Here is a 23,769-nt window from a genome sequence, read left to right as displayed (position 1 = left end):
TTGAATACTGATACACACAGTGCTTGTTTATTGTGTCACATTAAAGTATCATTTTGCGAGGACGTGAGTAGTTAAAGAAAGCTCAGCCTTACGCTCAACAGTGTTAAGAGGCAGTGAGTGACTGGCAGGAGTTCTCTGGAGGGGAGGGAGAGGTGTGTGCCGAGTGTGCCACTGGCAGGCAGACACAAGGCAGAGACGCATCGGCAATGACACCACCGCCGCACTGGGTAACCACAGACCGCAGTGTCTCCATGGTAAACAAAAACATTGGTTTCCATTTTGGTTCCATGAGAACTGACTTCCTCCCTGCCCCGAGCTGGCTGTGCTGCCAGCCCTGAGCTGGGAGCCCCTCGAGCAGGGCCCAGCCCCAGGGTCAGCGCACCAGGGACCTGCTGGAGCCCACAGCGCACTTGGTGACCATCTGGAGGACACAGCCAGCAAAGCCCCTGCGGCCACTGCTCCCCTGCCCATGTTTTCATTAATATTTTCATGTCAAAGAACCCACCCAGCGGCCGCGTGGGGTTCCCCGGGACCCTCAGCCCTGCAGGAAGCCGGCACAGGGCTTCCACACAGACCACAGCCCCCTCTGCCCAGCCTTGGCCTGGCACCAGACCTTGGTTTTAAGTTACTTCCGCAGGTTCTTCCTTCCCACCAAAGCATACAAGCACAGGGAAGCGCTTCACATACAGGATCAGGGAGAGCCTCCACGACCCTCAGTATCACAGGGAGAACTGCCAGTGGTGATGGCCGAGGGGTGGGATGGCCGGGACAGGGGACAACAGACGAGCAGTCAGGGCTGGTGGGGACCCCGCTCCCTCTGCTCCCCAATGCGTTACCTCTCAGGTGCATAGACAGAAACTCATCCCAAAGAACCTGAGGAGGAAGGTCCCCTGTGTCTGGATTAGATGGGGGCTGGGAGTGAGAAGAGAAGTCGTATGGAACTTGTCAAGCAGTGGTTTTTTAAGATTTCATTCTGGCTGTCTTCTGTAATGGGTAAACCACCAACACAATTTCCTTATCATCTCCTACCGCCTTTCTCAATTTCCCGTCATGTCACTTCTGAAGAGGGGTGACCAGTTGACAGAGTAGTCACAGGGCCCAGATATGGGTGGAATGAGGTCCCTTTAAGGAGCAGGCTGCACACGTATCTTCCCCCGTGGGTGCTGGTACCGGTACCATCTGTGTCCTGTGGCTCTCAGCCACTGCCACGCCAAAGCATGCCTGGGTGCCTGGGAGTCAGTCCTCACCAGGCCCCAGGAAGGCTGCTCTGTGCACCTGCCTGTGGGCACTCCACGTTCAGCCAAACACCACCACCCAGAACTCCCTGCTCAGGGGCAACAGGTTCTGCAATGGGTGGCAAAGGTGGACTCCACAGTGAAAACTCGAGGCTGCCGTTCCACACTCTCCACGCAAGTCACCTTCCCTCAAGACGCAGATTTCTGCTTCTTGATGCTTTTTATTCCAAAAGAAAAGAAACTCCTTTGCCAGCCAGGCAGGCTATCGCCTGAACACAAACTAGCAAAACCACCTCCTGTCCCCAAACACATGCCCACACCCACCTGCCTACATGCACACTCACAGCCTTGCAAAACACACACACGTGCATTCTCAGACGCACGCTCCCACGCACCTGCTCTTGCGTGTGCACACTCACGTGACACCCATGCAAGACCCGTGCATGGCTCACAGTGGAACACACACTCTGTCGCTCATGGACGAGCAGACACCCCTGAGCTCACTCCCTGTGTGCACACACCATTGTAAACGTAACTGTTTCTAGGTAAGAGCAGCCAGACCTCTTCGCCCAGGGAGGCCAGACAAGGACTCACAGAGTAACCGCCTCGGGGCTGTGCCTGCTGGGAGCCCGCCAAGAGCACACTGGCTCCGCTTTACTGGGGGCCGAGGCTAGGACAGAGCAAGGGAGGTGCACACGTCACAGCAAGTCCTACCACACGGCCCAGGCACTGGGTGAGCTCACACTTCAGAGACGGCAGCGAGATCTGAGACAGCCGTCCCCACGGTGAAATGTCTCATGTGAGATTGAGACAGGCATCCCCACGGTGAAATGTCTCATGTGAGGTGTGAGACAGACAGTCATCCCCATGGTAAAATGTCTCATGTAAGATCTGAGACAGCCGTCCCACGGTGAAATGTCTCATGTGAGGTCCGAGACAGTCGTCCCACAGTGAAATGTCTCATCTGAAGAACAGCCGCAGACAAAATGCCCCGGCGGTCAGGCCGGGAAGTGACTACTTGTCCGCCTCCTGCAGCTCCTTCAGCGTGGCCTGGAGGAGCCGGCGAAGCTTCCAGAACACGCTGGGGGCTGCTCTCCCGGAGCTCCGCGTGGGGCCTGCGCATTCCCGCACTGCCTCCCGTAGCTGCAGCTGGCGCTGGAGTGGCACAGCAGAGTCCCTGAGCGTTGTGGAGAACCAATGGCGAAATATCTTGTCACAGATCACCTGAGGGGCAGAGAGCGTGCCGTGAACTCAGGGTGGAGCCGGTTCCTACAAGCTTCCCAGCCCGCACTGGGCTCCTAAACTCATCTCCGCTTTCCAGGGGTCACCTGATTCTGCAGAGTGGAACGTGGGCCACTCAGTACCTCCAACAAAGCACACCCGAGGTGGGGAGAGCGCCCTCCGTGTACGGAGAGGGTCCACTTCCAGCCCCATGGCAGCCGGGGAAGGTTCCTGGGATGCTCGGGGGAGCAGGAGTCACAGGCACAAGCCCTGCACCCCACAGGCCTGAGGCCACCCCAAGATGGGCTCTGCCTCCAGGAGTGGGTCCCGGAAGCAGGGAGAACGTGGCGGGTGGCCCTGAGGTCTCAGGGCTCTTCGGCGAAGAGCAGCCTGCAAATGCGGTTGTGGCACTCACAGCTCCTGGAAATCAGGGTCTGTGTGAGGGGAAAGACTGCAGCACAGGCGCAGTGGGGAAAATTCAGCCACAATCCCCCAGCCTCTCATTCAAATAGGACTCAGAATCCACAGGTGGGCCCGGCGCTGCGGGTAAAGCCGCTGCCTGCAGTGCCGGCCTCCCATATGGGCACTGGTTCAAGTCCCGGCTGCTCCACTTCTGATTCAGCTCTCTGCTATGGCCTGGGAAAGTAGATGATGGCCCAAGTCCTTGGGCCCCTGCACCTGCGTGGGAGACCTGGAGGAAGCTCCTGGCTCCTGGTTTTAGAACAGAACAGCTCCGGTCGTTGTGGCCATCCGGGAGTGAACCAGCGGATGGAAGACCTCTCTGCCTCTCCTTCTCTCTCGTGTAACTCTGCCTTTCAAGTAAATAAATGTTTTTTAGAAATCCACAGGTGCTGCAGATCTCCTGAATCCTCCACTTAGACAAGGTCTCGTTCCCCACGTGTCACTAGACACAGGGGCCCAGCAGCCATCTGCTGCATCAGACGCCACACGGGGCGCCCTGCCCAGGGGCACGTGCAGGGTCCCTTCCCCACTCTGCAGAGGCAATGGCTGCTCTCACAAATGCCGAACACAGAATCCATGTCCACACACAGAGGACGCATGGTGTGCTCAGTCTCTGCCCCTCCCCCTCCAGGAGGCGGCAGCTTTCCCAGCGTCCCACACCACCTCTACGTGTGCTTCCTTTGTCTTTGGTTTTACGCCTTATTTCCAAACGGCAGTTCATGATGTGCACTGCTCTACAGCTGGCCTGGCGGTCAAGACACCTGTGTCCCACGTGCATTCGCCTGGGTTTGATTCCCAGCTCCACTCCCAATCCAGCTTCTCGCTAGTGAGCGCCCTGGGAGGCAGCAGGTGACGTCCCTGCAGCTGGGTCCCTGCCACGCACGTGGGAGACCCAGATTGAGTTCCGAGCTCCTGGTTTCAGCCTGGCCCAGCCCCAACCGTGGCAGGCATTTGGGGAGTGAACCAGCAGATGGATGCTCTCTCACTGTTTGTCAGTCTCTGTCCCTCGGTCTCTGCCTCTCAAACGAATTGAAAACAAAATTAAATAAATCCTCAGGGCTGGCACTACAGGTGCCGGTTTGTGTCCCGGCTGCTCCTCTTCCAATCCTGCTCTCCACTTATGGCCTGGGAAAGCAAGCGCTTGGGCCCCTGCACCCAAGTAGGAGACCCGGAAGAAGCTCCTGGCTTCAGATCGGCCCAGCTCTGGCCTTAGCAGCCATTTGGAGAGTGAACCAGCAGATGGAAGACCTTTCTGTCTGTCTCTTCCTCTCTGTCTGTAACTCCACCTCTCAAATAACTAAAAATCTTTTAAAAGAATAAATAAATCTTCCATCCCACTAACTGCATTATCAGGAGGTCCCGGCAAATCGATTCCTTTAAGGATGTTCCATTTACTTTACTGACTGCATCACCAACGTGTGGATGTGTCATAAATTATTTAACCAGCTCAATTAATGGGAATTGAAGTTGTTTACCAGCTCTTGCTTGTATGAACAGTGCTTCAACAAACATCTTGCATATGTATGATTTTTTTCCACTGGGGCATGAGATTAAATTCCTATAAATGGAATTTCTGGGTCAAACACTATGCATTTTTCATTTTGATAGAGATTCTTAAATTGATCCCATAAAAGCTATAGCCAATTGCACCTGCTTAGCAATGTCCCCAAGGGTGCTTGTTCCCCCATGGCCTCACCAACAAGTGTGCCACAAACCCCGGCATTTTGCCAACAGATTGGTGAAATGGCTGCATTTCTAACTCACTGGAGAGCTAGCTATTTGTGCTTCTTTTCAGTGACTAGCCAAGATCATGTCCTGTGTTGGCCTCTTTGTATTAACTTGGAAATGTTCTTTATGTTGGCTCCCTGGAAGGTGGGCTCAGCGGGAGATTCACACACAAGGGTCTGTTGAGGGCGGTTCTCAGGACTCCATCTGCACCGGATGGCAGAGTTGTACCTCATCAAGGCAAAGGGGCTGGGCTTTGTACCCATCCCTACCCTCCCTGCCCCGAGCCAGCACGAGATGCTGCCCCTGGGACGTGGGAGTAAACTCTGATGGACCCCAGGGAGTCCTAAGAGACACAGGTGGGCCCCAGCAGCTGGGGACAATACCCCTCACACCCCTCAGCCTCCCACCATGAAAGGGGAATTCCAAGTATTATGCAAGTTTTCTCACTTAACTTTAAAATGTTCTCCTATTTTTGTAATTTTATTTTGTTTTTTGCCAATATGAATTTTTTTTTAATGACAGTTAAATGTGTCAGTTGTTCTTCCCATGGCTTCTGAGCTCTGTTCTGTGTTTCCAAAACCCATCCCTATACAGCCTTTTACATGAAGAATGTATTGAAAATTCTCCCAGTCCCTTTCTGGCTCATTTGGGATTCCATTTTTTACATACACGCACACGAGAGACCTCCAGAAAGTTCATGAGCGTCATTATGAAAAAATTATTAATTGAAAATTTTTGTACCAAAATAAATATCTTGGAATTCCATTTCTTCATGCACTTTTATTTTAAATTTTTTTTTAATTTCATTTTTAATTTGAAAGGCAGACGGACACACACACACAGACACAGAAAAAGAGAGAAATCTTCCATTTGTTGGTTCATCCCCTAAATGCCCACAACAGCCAGAGCTGGGTCAGGCTATAGCCAGGAGCCAGGAACTCAATCTACATCTCCCACACGGGTGGCAGGGACCCGAGTACTAGAGCTACCTGCTACCTCCCAGGGTGAACATTAGCAGGAAGCTGGATCAGAAACAAAGAGCTGAGATGTGAACCAGGCACTCTTACGTGGGATGCAGGTGCCCCCAGCAACGTCTTAACCACTGTGCCAAACGCCCACCCTGTCCATGAACTTTCCAAAGTACCCTCATATAATCCAGCTTCCCTCACTGATTTGAAATGCCTCCTTTATCACAATCCAAACATTCATATGTCATTAGGTCATTTCTGAATTCTTTAAAAAATTCTTTCCCATTGATTTGTCAACTAATTTATGCAAGGCAGGAGTTTTCTGTTGTTTAAGGGTTTTGTTTGTTTGTTTGTTTTTTTACAGTAAAATTTTAAGTTAGAATAGTAGCAGCTTGGGGCTGGCACTGTGGCGTAGAAGGTTAAGCCTCAGCCTGCAGTGTCAGCATCCCATATGGGCACTGGTTCAAGTCCTGGCTGCTCCACTTCCAATCCAGCTCTCTGCTACTGCACCTGGGAAAGCAGCAGAAGACAGCCTAAGTGTTTAGGCCCCAGTGCCCATGTGGGAGACCCAGAAGAAGCTCCTGGCTCCTGGCTTCAGCCTGGCTCAGTCCTGGCTGTTGCTGCCATCTGGGGAATGAACCAGTGGATGGAAGATCTCGCCTCCCTCTCTCTTTCTCTCTCTCTCTCACTCTCTCTCTCTCTCTCTCCTCTCTGCATGCCAACCTTTCAAATAAGTAAATAAATCTTTAAAAAAAAAAAAAAAGTAGGGGCCGGCGCTGTAGTGTAGTGGGTAAAGCTGCCGCCTGCAGTGCCAGCATCCCTATGGGCGCCAGTTCGAGTCCCAGCTGCTCCACTGCTGATCCAGCTCTCTGCTATGGCCTGGGAAGGCAGTAGAAGATTGTCCAAGTCCTTGGGCCCCTGCATCCTCGTGGAAGATCCAGAGGAAGCTCCTGGCTCCTGGCTTTGGATCGGCCCAGCTCTGGCCATTGCAGCCAACTGGGGAGTGAACCAGAGGATGGAAGACCTCTCTCTCTCTCTCTCTCTCTCTCTCTCTGCCTCACCTTCTCTCTCTGTGTAACTCTGACTTTCAAATAAATAAATAAATCATTTTTTAGAAAAGTAGAAGCTTTACAAAATGTAAAAAAGACAGAGAAAATAAAAACTATCTCAATCATCATCCAAATACAACCGCTTTGGACATTTTGGTATCTATCATAAACTGCTTAACAGTAGTGTGATCACATTGAAAACACTGACTTAAAACCTGTATCTTATTTCACTTAAGTTTTTGTATTTTCTCACATCCTAAAGCCTAGTTTAACTTCTAGGACTCTGTTCAAAGAGGGTCATGAGAAGAGTGTACAACTGGAACCCCTAGGCTAGGGAGGAGACTGCCAGACAGCCACAGCCCTCCAGGGAGACATCACTTATGACCACATGCCCCACACAGACCCTTACCTGGTTCCCCAAAGCCTCACTGAGAATGAGCAGCATCTTAACATTGATTCCCCATTGGTGACTGAAATTCACAGTCATCAGATTTTAATTTGCCCATGTGCAGTAAGATTAAATAACTCCCCAAGTTCTTTGGCCATTTGGATTTTGTTATTTATGTATTTGGAACCTGGTTTTTCTGTTTTCTTGCTAGTTTTGTGTTGCTCTTGCCTCTTTTTAAAAATTAACCAATTTGATTTATTTGAAAGGCAGAGAGACAGAAAGAGATCTCCCATTCATGGGTTCACTCCCCAAATGCCCACAAGGGCCAGGGCTGGGCTATGCCAACGCCAGGAACCATCAGCTGCTGCCTCTCGGGGTGTGCATTAGCTGAAGCGGGGCCAGCAGTGGAGCAGACGGGACTGGAACCGGGCACTTTGATAGGGACAGGGGCCTCGCAAGGAGCAGTGTAACCAGGGAGCTGAATGCCTGCCCCTCTTCCAGCCTCGTAACGAATGCGTAGCAGCCCTGCCCACAGTGAGGACGGAAGCCTTAGGCCCTCGCCGTGCTGCACAGGGCAGGCGTCCGTGTTCTCATTTGGTGGAGGGGAGCACGAGGCGGTGGGTGCTCAGGTGGAAATCACCTGCTCCACAGCGCCAGGAGAACGACTCCCTGAGACCCCGCCAAGGCCACACCACCACCGCTCCCTCACCAGAACACTGTGGTTCTGGTCCTCGGCCCGGAGGTTTGTGTGTGCTCTCGGGTGGTAGAACCAGGCCTTCCGTTCAGCCTGGCGAGGACCACCAGGCAAACAACACTGTCTGGTCCCCAAAATCAGCCTCCACCGTGGGACGCCGCAGCACCCAGCTGTTCTCCCCCGGCTGAGTCTGATCCGATTTCACTGCAGGCCTGCACTGGGCCGCATGGGCCTCCCTGCATTGAGCACTCAGGCAAGGCGGGCTGCAGGGAGTGGGGGCTGGAGAGAATTTACAGGGAGGGAAGTGAGAGGCAACAGCACGCGGCAGGTGAAGTGAACCCGCACTCTGCCTGTGTCCCTGGGGCAGCCTCAGACGCCTTCCTGGTCACAACCAGCATTGTGGGCCCTGGTCCACCCTCAGCCACCTGAGAGCCTCAGGGGAGGTCGGAGCTGCGTTCTGCCAGAGGAGGAGAGCTCCTTCCCTACTGATGGGACATTCAGCCCTGGGTTTGGGGTCCCCCACCTCTAGACCCCATTTGAGTGCCTGAACCCAGCACGGATTGTGCCTATTGCTGCTCTCTTGGACTGCACTTGCTTCTCTAAGAACCACCCAGCCCCGCCCGGCTGCACTGAGGACTCCGTCCAGCCTCTCTGGTGTGGTCAGTTGTTCAGCGATGCTTTGAATGCCTTTTAGTCCTGTCCTTGACAGGTGGTCTCTGGGTTCTCAGTGTGTGTGTGTGTGTGTGTGTACAGAGAGAGAGGGGAGGAGAAAGAGATTCTGTAGATGCAGACACTACTCCAGAGAAAACAACTGTCCACACCCCCCACAGAAGTCCAGCACCAGGGCTTTTCTGGGGCTCCACCCACTAGACCCTTGGGTCACCTGATCAACACCCCTGGGCAAGGCGACAAAGAGAACCCGCCAGTCCCGACACCTACGGTGCCCTTACTGCACACACCCAGCCCAGCCCAGAGGGCTTGCAGAGGGGACTTCAGTCCTGCTAAGGGGTCTACAGGACTGAGGACAGAGGCCCCCAGAGGAGAGATCCACAGCCACCCCCCCAGAGGGAGAGATCCACAGTCACCCCCCCCAGAGGGAGAGATCCACAGCCATCCCTGCCCCAGAGGGAGAGATCCACAGCACCCCCCCAGAGGAGAGATCCACAGCCACCCCCCCACAGAGGGAGAGATCCACAGCCACCCCCCCCAGAGGGAGAGATCCACAGCCACCCCCCCCCGAGGGAGAGATCCACAGCCACCCCCCCAGAGGGAGAGATCCACAGCCACCCCCCCAGAGGAGAGATCCACAGCCACCCCCCCAGAGGAGAGATCCACAGCCACCCCCCCCAGAGGGAGAGATCCACAGCCACCCCCCTCAGAGGGAGAGATCCACAGTCACCCCCCCCAGAGGGAGAGATCCACAGCCAACCCCCCCCCAGAGGGAGAGATCCACAGCCACCCCCCCAGGAGGGAGAGATCCACAGCCACCCCCCCCAGAGGGAGAGATCCACGGCACCCCCCCAGAGGAGAGATCCACAGCCACCCCCCCCAGAGGGAGAGATCCACAGCCACCCCCCCCCGAGGGAGAGATCCACAGCCACCCCCCCAGAGGAGAGATCCACAGCCACCCCCCCAGAGGAGAGATCCACAGCCACCCCCCCCAGAGGGAGAGATCCACAGCCACCCCCCCAGAGGAGAGATCCACAGCCACCCCCCCCAGAGGGAGAGATCCACAGCCACCCCCCCAGAGGAGAGATCCACAGCCACCCCCCCAGAGGGAGAGATCCACAGCCAACCCCCCCCCAGAGGGAGAGATCCACAGCCACCCCCCCCAGAGGGAGAGATCCACAGCCACCCCCCCCAGAGGAGAGATCCACAGCCACCCCCCCCAGAGGGAGAGATCCACAGCCACCCCCCCCAGAGGAGAGATCCACAGCCACCCCTCCCAGAGGGAGAGATCCACAGCCACCCCCCCAGAGGAGAGATCCACAGCCACCCCCCCAGAGGAGAGATCCACAGACACCCCCCCCCAGAGGGAGAGATCCACAGTCACCCCCCCCAGAGGGAGAGATCCACAGACACCCCCCCAGAGGGAGAGATCCACAGCCACTCCCCCCCACAGAGGGAGAGATCCACAGCCACCCCCCCAGAGGAGAGATCCACAGACACCCCCCCCCAGAGGGAGAGATCCACAGTCACCCCCCCCAGAGGGAGAGATCCACAGACACCCCCCAAGAGGGAGAGATCCACAGCCACTCCCCCCCACAGAGGGAGAGATCCACAGCCACCCCCCCCCAGAGGAGAGATCCACAGCCACCCCCCCAGGAGGGAGAGATCCACAGCCACCCCCCCCAGAGGGAGAGATCCACAGCCACCCCCCCAGAGGGAGAGATCCACAGCCACCCCCCCACCGAGGGAGAGATCCACAGCCACCCCCCCAGGAGGGAGAGATCCACAGCCACCCCCCCAGAGGGAGAGATCCACAGCCAACCCCCCCCAGAGGGAGAGATCCACAGCCAACCCCCCCCAGAGGGAGAGATCCACAGCCACCCCCCCCAGGAGGGAGAGATCCACAGCCACCCCCCAGAGGGAGAGATCCACAGCCACCCCCCGGAGGGAGAGATCCACAGCCACCCCCCCACACAGGGAGAGATCCACAGCCACCCCCCCAGGAGGGAGAGATCCACAGCCACCCCCCCAGAGGGAGAGATCCACAGCCACCCCCCCAGGAGGGAGAGATCCACAGCCACCCCCCCAGAGGGAGAGATCCACAGCCACCCCCCCCCAGAGGGAGAGATCCACAGCCACCCCCCCAGAGGGAGAGATCCACAGCCACCCCCCCAGGAGGGAGAGATCCACACCCCCCCACACCCCCCCAGGAGGGAGAGATCCACAGCCACCCCCCCACACAGGGAGAGATCCACAGCCACCCCCCCCAGAGGGAGAGATCCCACAGCCACCCCCCCAGAGGGAGAGATCCACAGCCACCCCCCCAGAGGGAGAGATCCACAGCCACCCCCCCCAGAGGGAGAGATCCACAGACACCCCCCCCAGGAGGGAGAGATCCACAGCCACCCCCCCACAGAGGAGAGATCCACAGCCACCCCCCCCAGAGGGAGAGATCCACAGCCACCCCCCCCAGAGGAGAGATCCACAGCCACCCCCCCCAGAGGGAGAGATCCACAGCCACCCCCCCAGAGGAGAGATCCACAGCCACCCCCCCAGAGGAGAGATCCACAGACACCCCCCCCCAGAGGGAGAGATCCACAGTCACCCCCCCCAGAGGGAGAGATCCACAGACACCCCCCCAGAGGGAGAGATCCACAGCCACTCCCCCCCACAGAGGGAGAGATCCACAGCCACCCCCCCAGAGGAGAGATCCACAGACACCCCCCCCCAGAGGGAGAGATCCACAGTCACCCCCCCCAGAGGGAGAGATCCACAGACACCCCCCAAGAGGGAGAGATCCACAGCCACTCCCCCCCACAGAGGGAGAGATCCACAGCCACCCCCCCCAGAGGAGAGATCCACAGCCACCCCCCCAGGAGGGAGAGATCCACAGCCACCCCCCCCCAGAGGGAGAGATCCACAGCCACCCCCCCCAGAGGGAGAGATCCACAGCCACCCCCCCAGGAGGGAGAGATCCACAGACACCCCCCCACAGAGGAGAGATCCACAGCCACCCCCCCCCAGAGGGAGAGATCCACAGCCACCCCCCCAGAGGGAGAGATCCACAGCCACCCCCCCCCAGGAGGGAGAGATCCACACCCCCCACACACCCCCCCCAGGAGGGAGAGATCCACAGCCACCCCCCCACCGAGGGAGAGATCCACAGCCACCCCCCCAGGAGGGAGAGATCCACAGCCACCCCCCCCCAGGAGGGAGAGATCCACAGCCACCCCCCCAGAGGAGAGATCCACAGCCACCCCCCCAGAGGAGAGATCCACACCCCCCTCCCAGGAGGGAGAGATCCACAGCCACCCCCGGTCCCAAGCCCGGCTGCCACTTACTTGTAGGTTGCTATTGACCCGGTGTGCTCCACACTTGTTCACTTGCAGATCACACTTTGAAAAACAGTCAAAGAAATTACAGTCTTCATCGCCAGTGCAATTTTGTTCAAGGATTTCCTTCATTTTAGGTTCAAAAAAGGCCATGTCCACATCTATAGCCACCACCTGTAATCAAAGCCGCACACAGCCGTCAAAACGACACCTGCGGGCTAGGCACGGGGAGCCTGCTGGGCGGCTCCTGTTCCCACGGCTGAGGGTGCTTCTGTCCACACCCGGTGGCCCCAGAGCCCGGCAGATGGAGCAGGAGAGCCCAGGCCAGGCCCGGGGGACCTGCTTCAGGGGTCCTCTCTCTTACACAGACACAACACGTTGTGTGTCACTGATCACGTCACAAGACTTTAAATGCAAAAGGAACCCCTCCATCACTACACAAAGCCCAGGATCTGGAACTCTAACCACCATTATCACTTTTCACCCTGTCTCATTTTGTCAGCTTTAGAAGACTCCCTGGAGCGTCCTAAAGACACATTTCCCCTGGGTCGCTGTGTCCCTTTGGTCCCTGACCCCCAAGGGTCGGTTCTGTGAAGCCGTGAGATGAAGAACACGTGTCCCCGAGGGTGTGAGGACTAAACGGAAGTGAATTGAGCAGAGCTCTGCTGGGGTTATGGCGGCCGTAAGCTGGCGCTCTGGGCATGGCCCGTCTGTGGCCGAGGCTGCCGGCTCAGACAAGAGGTGGGCAATGGCAGGGCCACTTCTCAGATCAGGATGGACATGGAGGGTCCCTGACGCTGCAGGACCAACAGCTAGCCCCACCGGCAGCAGGAGCACCTGGTGACCCCTGGAGCTTCAGGCGGATCTTCCTGGCTTCAAACCAAAGAGACTTTGAAATCAGAAAAAAGAATGACTTCAAAATGACGTGCATTTCCCTCCGCCACCTGGATCCGACAAAAAAAAGATGAGCTCAAACCTGAGCCAGAAACCTGGAGCCCACCCAAACAGAGCGTGTGATAGCTTGGAGGTAGGAAACAGCTGCCTGCAGGCCTGCTGGGGCTGACGGAGCTGGGGCATTGCACAAGCCCTCACAGGCCAGCGTCCAAACAGCAGCTCTCCCATGCCCTTCGGGAGTGTCTCAAGCCAGTGTCCGTCTGCTCACCAATTCCAGGCCCCGGCTTGGGTTTTGGTTCCTGTTTTTCATTCAGGATTGATGCTGGAGGCCATAAAATTTCTCAGGGATTATTTAGTAAAACAGAGAAGGGAGGGGGATAATTTACTCTAAAATATGTGCAGAGTAATGAATATGAAGAACATAAAACCTTTATTTATGGGACTCTGTCCAATTACTGATCCAAGCACAGCAAACAGATTTATCAATCTTTCCTATCTCATTATTCAGCCAAAATAAATAGCCAATTTCATTACTGACCCTGGTTAATACACTAAAATTGAACAAGGGTAACAATGCTATTGTCTTCCTAACTTACTGCAACTACAAGGCCTATCTTTCTACAGTTCATGCCAAACTCCCCAGCCTTCCCTGGGCTCCAAGCCAGGATTTCAGCCCCTTGCAATTTCTCTCTTCCATCTCTGATAGTTTCCCTCTCATTGCCTGGGGAGAACCAGGTTTGTGTTTTAATTTTTAGTATGTGGCCTAACATGAACTGTGGCTCTTGCAGGCCTAACCATCCAACTCCAGTAAGGGCAGTGACACAACAAACGGTAGGACCTGCAAGAATCGTAAACGTCTTCCTGCAAGGAATGACCTCGCTCACGTCATCTCATCGCCCCCCACCAGCGTCAGAGCAGGACGACCAACGAGCACTGTTCCGTTCTCCCTGGGACGGCTCCACTCCCCGTGCCGTCCTCCCACTGCGCGCTCTAGCACCGGAGATCAGCAGGCGTGCCAGGGGAGCACTTGCTGCTGTCACCAGGTAGCCTCCCGCTGTCGTGGTTCCCCAGATGTCCACCTGCCACCCCTGGAGAACTCAGACCCAGTGGCAGATACGGGACGCAGGAGGGACATAGCCTCACTGCCCGCGCTGGCCCAGGTCCGCTTGCTCTTCAATTACCCCCCAGAGGCCACACAGCTTCTTAGAAGGAAGCAGAACAGCCCTCGGAGGAGAGTCCTGGCGTGCCGGGCCTCGGCCTCCTGCCACAGGCTCCTCTCAGCCCAGCGCCCCCCCCCCCCACCCCGGGAGACGTGAGATGCTTCTGCTCCTTGCGTTCCTTCCTGACCCCCAGCGAGGAAGAGGCTGGCAGAGAGGAGGGAGCTGGGGCCACAGGCACAGGACTTTGCTTTCTGATGCCGGGTCCCTGAGAGCCAGCCCTACCCTGGCCCCAGACCCAGACTCTGTCCTCCACCCTACAAATCCACCGCCTGGGGCCACCTACCGTGAGGTCCCTCCTGATGGCAAAGTTCTCGGGCTTGATGTCGCAGAGGTGCAGGCGGTGGGAGAAGTCGTGGTCGAAATGGCCCACCATGTCCAGGAAGCTGAGTGCGATGCGGCTGACCGCTTGGGCCCGGGCCCGGGCCTGCTTCTGCTCCAGAGGGAAGAGCGCCTGGTGCCGGGGGCTGCCTGCAGCCAGGTGCTCCACGGCGTAGAAGTGGCCGCAGGAGCCCAGCACGGGCGGCACGTGGCGGCTCAGGCCCTGCAGCAGGCTCAGGTACACGTACTCCTCCTGCTGTAGCAGGGCCCACGCGCTGGCCACCTGCCGCCGCCAGCCCACACCCCGCCAGCCTGGCCACAGTGGCCCCAGGCTGCCGCTGGGCAGCTCCAGGCCCAGGGCGTGCCTGACCTCGCCAGCCACCATCAGAAGGAGCTCGGCCTCGCCCGGGCGGCCCTGGGGCCCCTCCTCCAGCAGGCTGAGGGGCGGGAAGCTGGTGAACGCCTCCCTCTCGGACTTGAGGACCACGGGCCGGCCACGCCACTCGGCCTGCAGCACCTTCTTGCCGCGCTCGTAGTACAGGCAGCGCTGGTACCGCAGCGTCCCCACCTCACACAGGTCCTGGCACAGGTCTCCCGCCAGCCAGCCGCCCCGGTAGTCCTGGCACTGGGACAAAAGGAACGCACGGTCACAACATGGAAAAGGCAGAGGCCGTTCTAGTCCCCGAGAAATTCTGTGACAGTCCTAGGAGGCCTGGCGAGGCCCCAGATCCGGGTCAGGACACCCGGAGCGGAGCTGGTGGTCCCCGGAAAACCTGGGTCAGAGGAAAGAGCGGCAGCCCCAGCTCTGGCTGCACCTGAGCACGGCCCGGGGGGGGGCTGCTCACCCCCTGCAGGAACTGTCGAGTCGGCTGGGCCTGGGATCCTCACCTGCCCCCGGTGCCCGCAGCAGTAATGACCCCTCCTGTAAGACATGGCCTGCTGTGGGACGGCCCACGCGGCCAGCAGGCTCCGGGGCCATCTTCCCAGGAGCAGGCAAGACTCAGAAGAGGCCTCGTGGCTGTTGGACTAGTAGGGGATGCTGGAACATTCTGGAAGGGGAGGTGGGTCGGTGCTGGGCAGTGGCGAGGAGGGCCACTGAGGAGCCCCAGATGGGGACAGGTTGGAGGGGTGTTTCTCCTGGGCTCCCATGACCACCACTTCCCTATTGCAGACCTCATCCTGCAGAGTGAGGTGAGACGGAGGGTTCCACGTCTGGGTTCTGTTGCTATTTTTTTTTTTAACTTTTCCAGGAAATAGAAACCTCCAGACCCATTTTTCCTGGAGACTGAGCGTATTTTCTAATTCCACCCGTTTCCCCTACATGCTCAGCCTTCCTCCCACATGGGCAAGCGCAGGCTCGTCTCCCTCCCAGAGCTCCCGGTTTCTTATCGAATCACAAGACAAAAACAACACACGTGCTTCCACCCTGCTCCGTTTGTGAAGTGCGCTGCGTGGCCAGCCGTCCTGCTGTGCAGCACGGGACCAAGCACCAGAAAGCCTGAATTCCGCCCCGGCGAGGCTACAGAATCCCGATGTCACCCAACCGCTCTGGGCCTCGAATTCCTTCCCTGTGTCACCTCTGCCCTGCCCGTTGCGTGGGGATTGTCTCAACCACACGCAAACATCCTCAAAGCGTACAAATCGTAGATGAGCGCCAGGTTAGACTCGCCCAGTCCCACGCCCTGCCTCACGTTTGAGCAGCTTTATTAGTCCACGCAGGTCACAGGCAGCTCCGGAACGTGGAGAAATAGTCCCCCAGTGCCCAGACATAAACAACTCGGAAATGACAAAAACTCTGCACCACAGGTTTTTGGCCTCGCTGGTGATAAGCCCCGACTTCGCAGTCTGTGTGTTCGTGACTTGGTCTTTGAGTACCGCTAGGGCCCACATGCAGCTGTGACACATAAGTGCCATAAAATTGTTACATCCAAATAGCTTCTTCTAAGAACACATCCCGCCCCCAGAAGCGAGATAAGGGACTGTGGGTCCAACACTGCAGGCCAACCGTTCCGGGTACTTATGAAGAAGACGTTCCCAGTGCTCCAGGGAAGCACTGGATTTTCAGAGCGGTTTCAGGCAGGAGCTTACAGCAGCCTGGAAGTTCAAAGCCTCGCTCCAGCGGGGACCCCTCTGACTTCCTCCGGGGAGGGATGACGGGGTGGTCTCCTGCCAGCCACGCATTTTGAATCTCTGGATGCCATACTGGAGGGGCTGATTTGAAAGGAGCCAAGCACGATCATGAAGCGGAGAGGCAGGAGCCTGATCCTGGAGCTAGCGGGCACACCCTCTGCAGGGGCTGGCTTTTGTCCTTGGAAGAGCCATGCCCACAGGAAGCTGTGTTAGGACACACACAACTGTGTCAACACAGTTGACTTGTACGTGCTGTATCCTCCCTGGAATTCAGTCTGTGATTTTAATGCAGTGGCATTCTTCAGCTTTAACTCCAGCACCGCTCTGCGGCCTGGCGTCATGAGCGAGTATGAGAAGTACCGGGACCGCTCATGTCAATCACTCCTCGCTGTGAGTGCTTCCATATCACTGCTTGTAGGAAAACAGCGGATTGCCCCCCAACCCCAGGCCTGCCCAGACAGTCTTTGAGGGGAGGGAGCATGATGGACAGATAGCAAGGAGATGACTGGGGACTGAGAGATGTGAATGAGAGAGACAGGGCGGGCCTTTCATTATAGTTGTGTGGTCTGTCTCCCCTACTTTACTTGGTATTTACAGAGTTTACATCTCTATGATAGACCTAGTAAGAAAAAATGCAACACATTTTTTCTTGATTTCCTTTTAAATAAAAACAATCCTGTGCGCTCTCTAAAATGGCTTGACTGAATTCCACAAATGCTGTTCTAGCGTTACCGCATTCGTAACGCAGTCCAAAGTGCTTCTGCGTGAAGTGCAGGAGAGAGTTGAAGAAGCAAAGAAAGTGGGTATCAGAGCCCAGCACAGCGGGGAGCGACCCCTGACCCAGGGAGCCTGGATGCTGCAGTGCTGAGGAGAACCGGCGGGGGCACCCAGTGCTGGCCACAGGTGAGAGAGGAGCCCCAGGGAGAAGACACTGCAGGCGGGCCGCAGCTCCAGGGCCCAACCGGGACTCAGCACTGGTTCCTTTTCCCCGTGATCTGGGCGATGAAGCAGCTATCAGCTAAGACTGCACAGACCCTCGCTCTCCCAACTGAACTGTGGCCTCATTGCCATAAGCCACGAGAGGCACCCAAGAGCCAGGAAGCCAGCTTCACCCACCAGGATCGAACGACCAGTGTCCTGCGTCAGCCCTTCTTGCTGCCCACAGATGAACAGCGCCAGCTCTTCAAGGCTCACCCAGTCACATGCAAGCAGTAAAGGCCACATCCCCGACTGCCCCGGGCTCAGTCCGCAGAGCACAGGTGACTGCAGAGCTTGGCAGAGCTCCGGGGCAGACAGGGCTAGCCTCTGGGCTCTGCCCCTCACCATCTGTGCCCCTTGTTTCCACGTCCATAAAATGAGGACAGTGGCTTTGTGTCACAGGGACTTGGGAAGTCCAACAAGGTCCCAGATGCACAGTGCCCAGCCCAGCGCCTGGCCAAAGCTGGTTCCCTCCCACGCTGGTTATGCGCCTGGAGCAGGCGCATCTGAGCCCAACATCAGCAGATGAAATGGGGACTCAGCCCACCAGCCAACCACAGAGGGTGACCTGTGCAAAGGCCCGGTTTTGAAGGAGCACTGAGTCAGAGAATCGGAGAGTGTTCTCTGAAAAGTGAAAGTACACACAAGAGTAGCAATCAAGCAAGCAAGCAAGAGTAGCTTGCCATTTCAAGTAGGCCACATGGTGCAGCGGTTAAGACACACACTTTAGATGCCCACATCCGTACCAGAGTGCCAAGTTCAAGTCCCGGCTACTCTGCTTAGCATACAGCCTCCTGCACGTGCACACCCTGGAGGGCAGCAGGGGAAGGCTCAAAATCCAGATTGAGTTCTGGGCTTATGGCTTCAGCCCGGCCCAGCCCTGCTTGTATCAGGCATTTGGGGAGTGAACCAGCAGAGGGAAGATCTTGCTCCATCTGTCTCTCTGCCTGTCAAATAAAATAAACACAAATTTTAAAAACCAACACCATTTCCCCATGCCCGCCTCTGGAGGACAGGCTTCCTACGCTGTGGGGGTCCGATCGGCCAAGCAGGCATTCTCATCCCCACCCCCAGCTCCCACCACCTGGTGGCCGGGAGAGCCCGTGGGCTCTGCCAAAACTGCCGAGCACCAACAAACACAGTCGCATCTGTGCGATTCGCCCTTATGGATTTGGAAGGCAATTGCAGGCAGGGGGTGGGAGACAGCTGAACAATGGGATAATTGTCGAGTTTGGCATCCAGCCTAGGAGTTTTTGAGGAAACACTGATTTGGGCCGTTTTCCTGAAGATCAGCACATTGTCTGAGAAGTGTGTCAGGCACAGCTCACTGCTTCCTGACACGCCAGAATCAGAAAGGCAAGGAGTAGGGGGCGGTGGTCAAGACCCCAATCCAGCCTTACCAACACCCATAGGTGAGCCCTTAGGTTGAAAACCTGACTCTTCAGGACCCCAGCTCCCTTGCTTGCCCTGGGAGATAAGCGACCTGGATGCCAAGGACACACTGAAAGGCAGGCACTGTGCAGGTACAGTCAGGACAGCACCGGGCTCGGTCAACATCCTTTATGATGCAGTGTTGGGGCATCTCAGCCCCTGCTCCTCTTATGTAGGCTGTGAAATTTACCCACTGGGGCTGCTTACCACTGCTAGAGAAAGTTTACATGTCTGTGCCTGCTAAGTACAGAGGGAGGCTTAATCCAGCCATTTAAAAAGTGAATTGAATGTACAAATTGCAAGTTTAAAAGCTAATTTGAAACTTTCATCATGTCAGAGATGTGGAGTTATTTTATTAGCAGCATGTCCTGTTGAGGAGCTTTTTTTTTAACATAGTAAGAGTGGTTTACTTCCGCTCACTGTTTAGATCAGTACAATTCTGTCCCAAAATGTGCGTGCAAATGAAATCGATGGGTATTCGACTTAAGACTAAGCTGGAAAAAGAGTAAAAACTTCACTGCAGTTAACTCTGGTGTATTTTTAATTTTTTTGAAGTTTTATTTACTTTTTATGTGAAGGCAGGGAGAGCGAGTGCGTGAGCTTCTTCCATCCATTGGTTCACTCCCCAGATGCCCCAAAGCTCCATCTGGGTCTTCCAATGAGCCATCACCTGCTGCCTCCCAGGATGCGCATTAGCGGGAGGCTGGATCAGAAGCAGAGTCTGGACTCCAACCCAGGCGCTCCTATGTGGGACACAGGCATCCCCGCTGGTGTCTGAATCCCTGTGCCAAGTGCCCCTCCATGTTATTAAATTCACGGTCAAGTCTATGCTTCTCGTGGATGTGTGACTATAGGAACAATGGCACATTCCCATCACACCCTTCCCAGCTCCACAGCGGCTTGGCTTCGGCTTCGAGTGCTGCTTAGCGTCCCTCCAGTTTGATCACGGTTTTCAAGCAAAAACAAAACCTGCCGACTCCAGCAGGGAAAACCGTGGAAAGCATCCCAGGGGGCCATGCCACAGGGCTGGTTTCCTTCTGTGTGTTCCCTTGTGTATTTAAGGACGTTGACTCCCACAGTGTTTCGCAACACTGTATCTCACGATGGAATTCCTTTTCAAGACAGCCACACTATGCACTGCAGAATCTCAGCTCAACAGCTGCTCCACTGTGCAACCCCCCTCAACATCACCAAGGTGGCTGAAGCACCCTGGGAAAGAGCCGTGCCCTGCTCGGAAATCTTCCTGGGAGTAGACTCTGGAAGCTGTGTCCCTTTGGGGCCATGACAAAGAAAAACCAGCCTGCCCTACTAAAAGCAAATCCCTAATATAGGCAACCATATCAAACGCCATGAAGACCTAACTGGCCAGAAGGCAGTGACGCCTTCTGGTAAGACAGGCAGTGGGAAAACGGGATGCTGTGCAAGACGCAAGCGCACCGCGTGGTTACTCAGGGTTCTCACCGCTGGAGAAGCCACTTACGGTCATGTGGCCTCTACCATCAAACTGCACAGGGTCCCATGCTGGCTCCTCAACATCTTAACCATGCAAATTGCTTTCCCTCCCTGGGACTCGGTATTGCCATCTGCAAAATGGGGCTACTAAAAGCCAATACCTCATAGGAGCTGTTGGAAATCATACCCGACCAACCCAAGAGGGCATCCAAATGATGGGAATTCCCAAGCTGCTTCCCAGCCTGGCTGAGCCTCCCGGCAGCTCACAGGGAAGCCATGCTGCCACGCCCACCAGAGGGCACTTATTTCTCTGTCCCAGTGGGTGCTGAAGGGCACTGGCAAAGGGGAGTGGAGCCAGCGACTAGAAATTCCTGAAGCCCAAGATCCGGGCTCCCTTCTTGCAGAAGCACTCCTGCTGGCTCTTGCAGGGGCTGCCGTCCAAGGAGCGTGCTTGGCTGTCTCAGGAGGTGGGGTGGGGGCTTGCGGTCCAGCCCCTAAGTGTTGTCATCTGGCTGCTTTGTCCTACAGGTGGGTCTCAAGCCGGCAATGCCGCCTGCTGTGGGGGGCCTGGGAGCCCCCGCAGGCATGCGGTGGTGAGGAACTCGCCACAATGGCTCCCGCTCTGCCAAAGGAGCCTCGCTCTGGCTGGGCTGGCAGGGCTGCCACTTCTGCGCGCCGGCATTCGGAGTGAAAGCTAATGAGCGTCTGGAGGCCACTCAGAAAAATAACGACCCACTTTACTACCCAGGATAAAAGCCAGGCAGAATGAAAAGTGCCGGGGAGCCAAGAGACAGAGGCTCGATTCAGCTCAAGTCTGCGGAAGCCACAGTGCCAGCCCTGCTTGGCAGCCTGGCGGGGCAGCCCGGGCCGCCGAGGCTGGGGCTGGATTTAAAGACTGTCCTGGATAAAAGCTGACCCTCACAGCAAACTCAGAAAGAAGCCAGGGGGAGGGACGGGGCAGGCATACGGGGAGAGAGCCGCAGGGCCCCCGTGAGGATTAGCAAACTCAAACAGGACAGATCCCTCGCCTGAGCTCCCAGACTCCTGGGAGACGAACAGGCACCTGCACTGTTCCTCGGACAGGAAAGGGTGAGGGCCCCCAGAGGCCGAGCCAGTCTCTCCAGCGCTGGCTCTCGCTAGCGATTCCCCGGCACTGCCACCGAAGATGCATGGCGGAAGCCTCTAAACAGAATTGGTTTTAATTTATGACCTGGACTGCCGGGAAAGTTATGACGAGCAATTACTTGAATTATCTCAGGCTATTTAATTTCCATTAGGTCCTTCCCCACTAAACCAAAGAAAAATAAAAGAAAAATGGCATTCGGTTCTTATTTTCACCTCCAAGATGACCAGAGCAGGTTTGTACATAGGTACTGCATTCAATCAGACTATCCGCTTTTGCTTACCGTAATTTGTCAACCAGCCGCGAACACACTGCAAATCCAAATGCAAAAAAATCAAAGCGCAAGGGATTGATGGGAGAAGCAAGGGGCTCTTGCCAGTTACAACGGATGGAGCTGCGGTGTCACAGTGGGGTGGGGGTGGCGCGGGGGAGGAACTTCCCGCCCACACAGGGGCAATTCAGCCGCACCTGTCGGATTCACCGGCGGGACACACCTTGTCCAGCTTGTGCGTTTGGCTACCATTTCTTCCTCACTATCATTAAGTTTTCCAGTCTCACTTTTCAACGGTCATTGCCTTTGAATATCTTTCTGCTCCGCTGACTTGAAAATCCGCAGTGCCAAGAAGCCCGCGGATGCGCGGGATTCCTGGAGACGCGTAGCAAACAGATCCCTTTCAGGCCACAGGCCTGGCTGGTCCGTTTCAGGACATCTTCCACCAGGACCTTTGCCCTTCTTGGATTTCCCCCTAGGAATTCCGGCCGGCCTGTGCTCAGGCCTCCCACGCACCGAGCCGCATGGCCACGGAGCAGACTGGGGAGAAGGGGCCGCGGACCGCAGAGCCCCGCGTCTCTCTCACCACTTCTACCTGCCCGGCCCAGCCTGGGAGCTGCTCCCACGAGCTCCTGGCCTCCAGGTTGTCGGGGACCCGGGCCGGGGCTCGCAGGGCTCCGCCGACCGCGCGCGCTCCACCTCGGTTCCCACAGATCGCGGAGTCTCGGCTTTGGGGCGCAGAAGGGCGGGGGGCTTGTAGCGTCTGCCTCGGGCTGGGCGGGATGGGGTGACCCGGCGGCCCCCGGGGTGCAGTCGCTGGACAGCGGCCGGGCGAAAGCGCGCGGGTCGGCTGGAGAGACAGGGGCGTGGTCCCCGCTGGCCGCCAAGCACTGGACGCCGGCGCCCGAGACCCCGATCCGACCTCAAACTTTTGCAGGAGCGCAAGCTCCGGGGTGGCGGGGGACGGTCGGGCAGGAAGACCGCCTTGGGACAAAGGACTGGTTTGGGCAACAAGGGGAGAGAAGCCCGTCGCGCGCGCACAGAGGACTCCCCCGCCGACACCCGTTAGGGAGATCTGGCCGTGCGCCTCCTGCACTCCACGCGCGCGTCGAGACCCCTCCCCCGGTGGCTACCCTCGCCGCCTGGGTCCTGGGTGCGTTCCGGGGACCCAGGGAGCGCGCGCGACCCCTCCCGGGGGCGCAGCGCGGGGCTGAGTGGCGCCGGGACCTACCAGCGCGGCCAAGATGCGCCGGCTCTTCTCGTCCGTGCAGCGCTCGGAAAGGACGCCCGGGTGCGCGCGGAGCAGCAGCGCGGCCGCCAGCACCCAGCCCGCGGTCCACGCGGCGAAGGCGAGGAGCGCGCCCGGCCCGCACCGCCCGCACCGCCCGGCCCGGCCCCGCGCGCCCGCCGCCAGCGCCATGGCCAGCCCGGCCCGCACCCCGCGCCCCGCGCTGGTTTGCGGCTCCGCTGCTCGGCCCCGCGCGGCGGGGAGGGGGCGCCTGGGAGGGGCACCGTGAGCGGAGGGCGAGGCTCTGCGGCTGGTCCCCGGAGCGCGGCCGGCTCCCGGGGGGGACGTCCGGCGGCGACGCCCCGCGCACCCCATCGCCCCGGCCACCCTTTCCACTTTTTTTTTTTTTTTTTTTTTTTTTGCGCTTTTCCTGCGAGAAGATCCCCTGCCCACTTGCGCGGAACCCGAGTGGATGCAGCCCCTGCGCTCGCCTGGACTCTGGCTCCTCTGCGTGCCTCATCCGTCGCCGGACGAGAGCCCCTGGCTCTCTGCTGTACTGGACGCCCCCTCCCCATATCCCGTTAGACCCCTGTTGGCGGCTCTCCGGGCCGCTTCTGTGCCTATCCGCTGGACCCCGCCCTCCTGAGTCTGCCCGCGGGCACCCCTGGTTCCTCGCGGTGTCGCTCTCCGCGTAGCCAGGGCCGCACCGGGCCGAGGTCCATCCGAGCGGAAGGCAGGAGGGAGCCCTTCCCCGGGACCGGGAAGCTCGCGGGGGCAGCTGAGCCCTGACTGAGCCCGGCCCCTCCACCCTGGGGAGTCGGCGGGGCTGCGGTGCGCGGCGGCTCCCGCGTTCTCTCCACCAAAGCCTGTTCGGCCCCATTCATCTCGCCCGGACCGCCCTCCCGCCTGCCCTGTGCCATAATTTCCCAGGATCCACTCCCTGGCTGGGGGGTCACAGGGGTTACCCTGGCCTGGACC

At 57.5% G+C, this 23,769-nt stretch overlaps 1 protein-coding gene across 1 annotated transcript; it reads right to left on the bottom strand.

Moving 5' to 3' along the window:
• DIPK1C (divergent protein kinase domain 1C) lies at positions 1-23,172 on the bottom strand. The gene is made up of 4 exons (XM_051851096.2): positions 22,795-23,172; positions 14,144-14,803; positions 11,756-11,920; positions 1-2,459 (listed from the first exon to the last, which is right to left on the bottom strand). Exons 1-4 carry the CDS (start codon positions 23,164-23,166, stop codon positions 2,250-2,252), a joined length of 1,407 nt encoding a protein of 468 aa, XP_051707056.2. The 5' UTR covers positions 23,167-23,172; the 3' UTR covers positions 1-2,249.
• Between the last annotated feature and the right edge of the window lie 597 nt (positions 23,173-23,769).

Source organism: Oryctolagus cuniculus, chromosome 10, assembly GCF_964237555.1.
Source record: "Oryctolagus cuniculus chromosome 10, mOryCun1.1, whole genome shotgun sequence".
Classification (NCBI taxonomy): domain Eukaryota; kingdom Metazoa; phylum Chordata; class Mammalia; order Lagomorpha; family Leporidae; genus Oryctolagus; species Oryctolagus cuniculus.
The sequence above is the reverse complement of the archived record's forward strand: the minus strand, read 5'-3'. Positions and strand labels throughout refer to the sequence as shown.

Bases quoted from the DNA above. Each gene is read 5' to 3' on its own strand.
- DIPK1C (XM_051851096.2), bottom strand. From the start codon at position 23,166: ATGGGGTGCGCGGGGCGTCGCCGCCGGACGTCCCCCCCGGGAGCCGGC. The intron at 14,804-22,794 runs GTAGGTCCCGGC...CTTTTGTCCCAG, and splicing joins GGCGCATCTTGGCCGCGCTG to TGCCAGGACTACCGGGGCGG. The intron at 11,921-14,143 runs GTAGGTGGCCCC...CTTTGATTACAG, and splicing joins CCATCAGGAGGGACCTCACG to GTGGTGGCTATAGATGTGGA.